The sequence below is a fragment of the Olea europaea genome, unplaced genomic scaffold (assembly GCF_002742605.1).
Source record: "Olea europaea var. sylvestris unplaced genomic scaffold, O_europaea_v1 scaffold20436, whole genome shotgun sequence".
Lineage (NCBI taxonomy): Eukaryota > Viridiplantae > Streptophyta > Magnoliopsida > Lamiales > Oleaceae > Olea > Olea europaea.
The window spans coordinates 1-1,928 of record NW_019238343.1 but is presented as its reverse complement, the minus strand read 5'-3'; the positions used below and the strand labels follow the sequence as shown (position 1 = coordinate 1,928).

The window sequence follows — 1,928 nt, the reverse complement described above, 5'->3', positions numbered from 1 at the left end:
ATGGATGTAATGCTATCCACTTTCCTTGAGACTGAAATCGAATCGGGTTGCAACCGTGACACTATCATCAAGGCAACGCTACTAGTAAGCACCCTTTTTTCACTCTCATTGAATAATTGTTATTCATAGTGAAGGCTATTGGTAGTTGCCCCACATGATATACATCTGACAGTTTATCATTTGATACATGCATGTCACGTAAATCGACTACGACTGATCGTTTTCACTATAAATAGCATTACCTTTTTTTATTAGACAGTCGTTCAATATTTAGTATCCATTTGCTTCACTATTCTTACGTTAATAAATGTTTTGAACTTTGTTCAGATTCTTTTTTTGACTGGCACAGAAAGCACAGCCGAGACGCTGATATGGGCACTCTCTTTGTTAGTAAACAACCCACAAGCTTTAGAAATTGCCCAGAAAGAATTGGATATCCATGTAGGAAGAGACAGATTAGTCAAAGAAACAGATATCGAGAACTTAAATTATTTACAAGCCATTGTCAAGGAAACCCTACGTTTGTACCCACCAGGTCCACTGGCTGGGCCACATGAGGCCATGGAAGACTGTTATGTTGGCAAGTATTGTGTCCCGAAAGGTACTCGACTAGTTGTTAACTTGTGGAAGCTACATAGGGACCCGAAAGTATGGTCCAATCCAAATGAGTTTCGACCCGAAAGATTTATTGAGGAACATAACAACGTTAGTTTTCGGGGACAGAATTTTGAGTACATTCCATTCAGTTCAGGTCGAAGAATGTGCCCAGCAGTGAACTTCGGGATGCAAGTAGTTCATTTTGCGCTGGCTCGTTTGCTTCAAGGATTTTGTGTATCAGCACCAATGAATATGCCTGTAGACATGTGTGAAGGTCCCGGCATAGCTTTGCCCAAGGTGAAACCTCTCGATGTTCTTCTCACCCCTAGACTTCCTGCAAAGCTCTATGAAAGTATCTAGATCATATTTTTACTATCGAGCTACGTATCTTTAATATCTTGTGGATGAAAGTGTGTTACATTTAGTGATTTGATAGAAAATGTGCTTATATTTTACAATCTAATTATAGAATGTCACGTGACATTATGTCAAATATTGTATCAATCATTATGTCATTATACCGTGATTCTCAATAAAATCACATACAAATAATTTATAGTAGATTCATGAAAAGTATCAAAATCAATAACATTTCCTGAAATGCAACAACTTATATACATTATTCTCTTGTCGTCGCTGAAAGGGCAATATACTGTACATCTCCCTATTAGAGAGGAGGGAATCCTCTAGTCGAAGGATGAAATCCAATATGTACAAAAGTGCTTGATGAGCCAGCAAGCCTTGAACTTCGGTTCTGGCCTATTCAGTTTTCCTCGAGCTTATATACAACATTCACGGATTCTTCTGCGTCCCATAAGAATGAACCAAAAGCAACGGCCTCCAGCACAAATCTCTTAAGACTTGCATAAGACGTGGAAATTAAATCATTGGTTTCGAGCAAACCAGTACTCTCATCTCCAAAGAGAGCAAAACTATGTCTTTCAATCAGATTCACAGCCTCCTTAGACTTTGGTTTCATGCACATCTGCAGTGTTTCCGGGTCGAATCCCATCACATAACACATCAATTTCTCATATTTCTTGCATAGACTACATGAAACTTGACCAATAGATGTAGACGTTGGGCTGCTAATGCGACCAAATGCAATGTAATTCGATCCTAAAGACAACATCTCCGAGAGTGGAAACTGGCAGTAAGCATCGGTACCAAAATCCAGGTTACTCAAATCTAGATCCCGTTCCAGATGGTACCTCAACAAGGCGGACTTTAAAAAGTATCCGTAAAAGGTGGAAGCAGCATACAGTCTGCAGAGACGAAGCCTCAGGATCTCAGTTCTGGCCCAACTGTCAGTGACATTGGAGTTTGCTTTC

General features: G+C 39.7%; 2 protein-coding genes across 2 annotated transcripts; one reads left to right on the top strand and one right to left on the bottom strand.

The window, feature by feature from the left end:
* Positions 1-1,194, top strand: LOC111379861 (cytochrome P450 82G1-like). The gene is made up of 2 exons (XM_023003300.1): positions 1-84; positions 328-1,194. Exons 1-2 carry the CDS (start codon positions 1-3, stop codon positions 955-957), a joined length of 714 nt encoding a protein of 237 aa, XP_022859068.1. The 3' UTR covers positions 958-1,194.
* Positions 1,121-1,922, bottom strand: LOC111379862 (UV-B-induced protein At3g17800, chloroplastic-like). Its single transcript, XM_023003301.1, has one exon. The coding sequence runs from the start codon at positions 1,727-1,729 to the stop codon at positions 1,361-1,363; it is 369 nt and encodes a 122-aa protein (XP_022859069.1). The 5' UTR covers positions 1,730-1,922; the 3' UTR covers positions 1,121-1,360.
* Between the last annotated feature and the right edge of the window lie 6 nt (positions 1,923-1,928).

Excerpts from the sequence above, each read along its gene's own strand:
- LOC111379862 (XM_023003301.1), bottom strand. The coding sequence starts at position 1,729 with ATGTTGTCTTTAGGATCGAATTACATTGCATTTGGTCGCATTAGCAGC.
- LOC111379861 (XM_023003300.1), top strand. The coding sequence starts at position 1 with ATGGATGTAATGCTATCCACTTTCCTTGAGACTGAAATCGAATCGGGT. Across the intron at positions 85-327 it reads TCATCAAGGCAACGCTACTA|ATTCTTTTTTTGACTGGCAC; the intron begins GTAAGCACCCTT and ends AACTTTGTTCAG.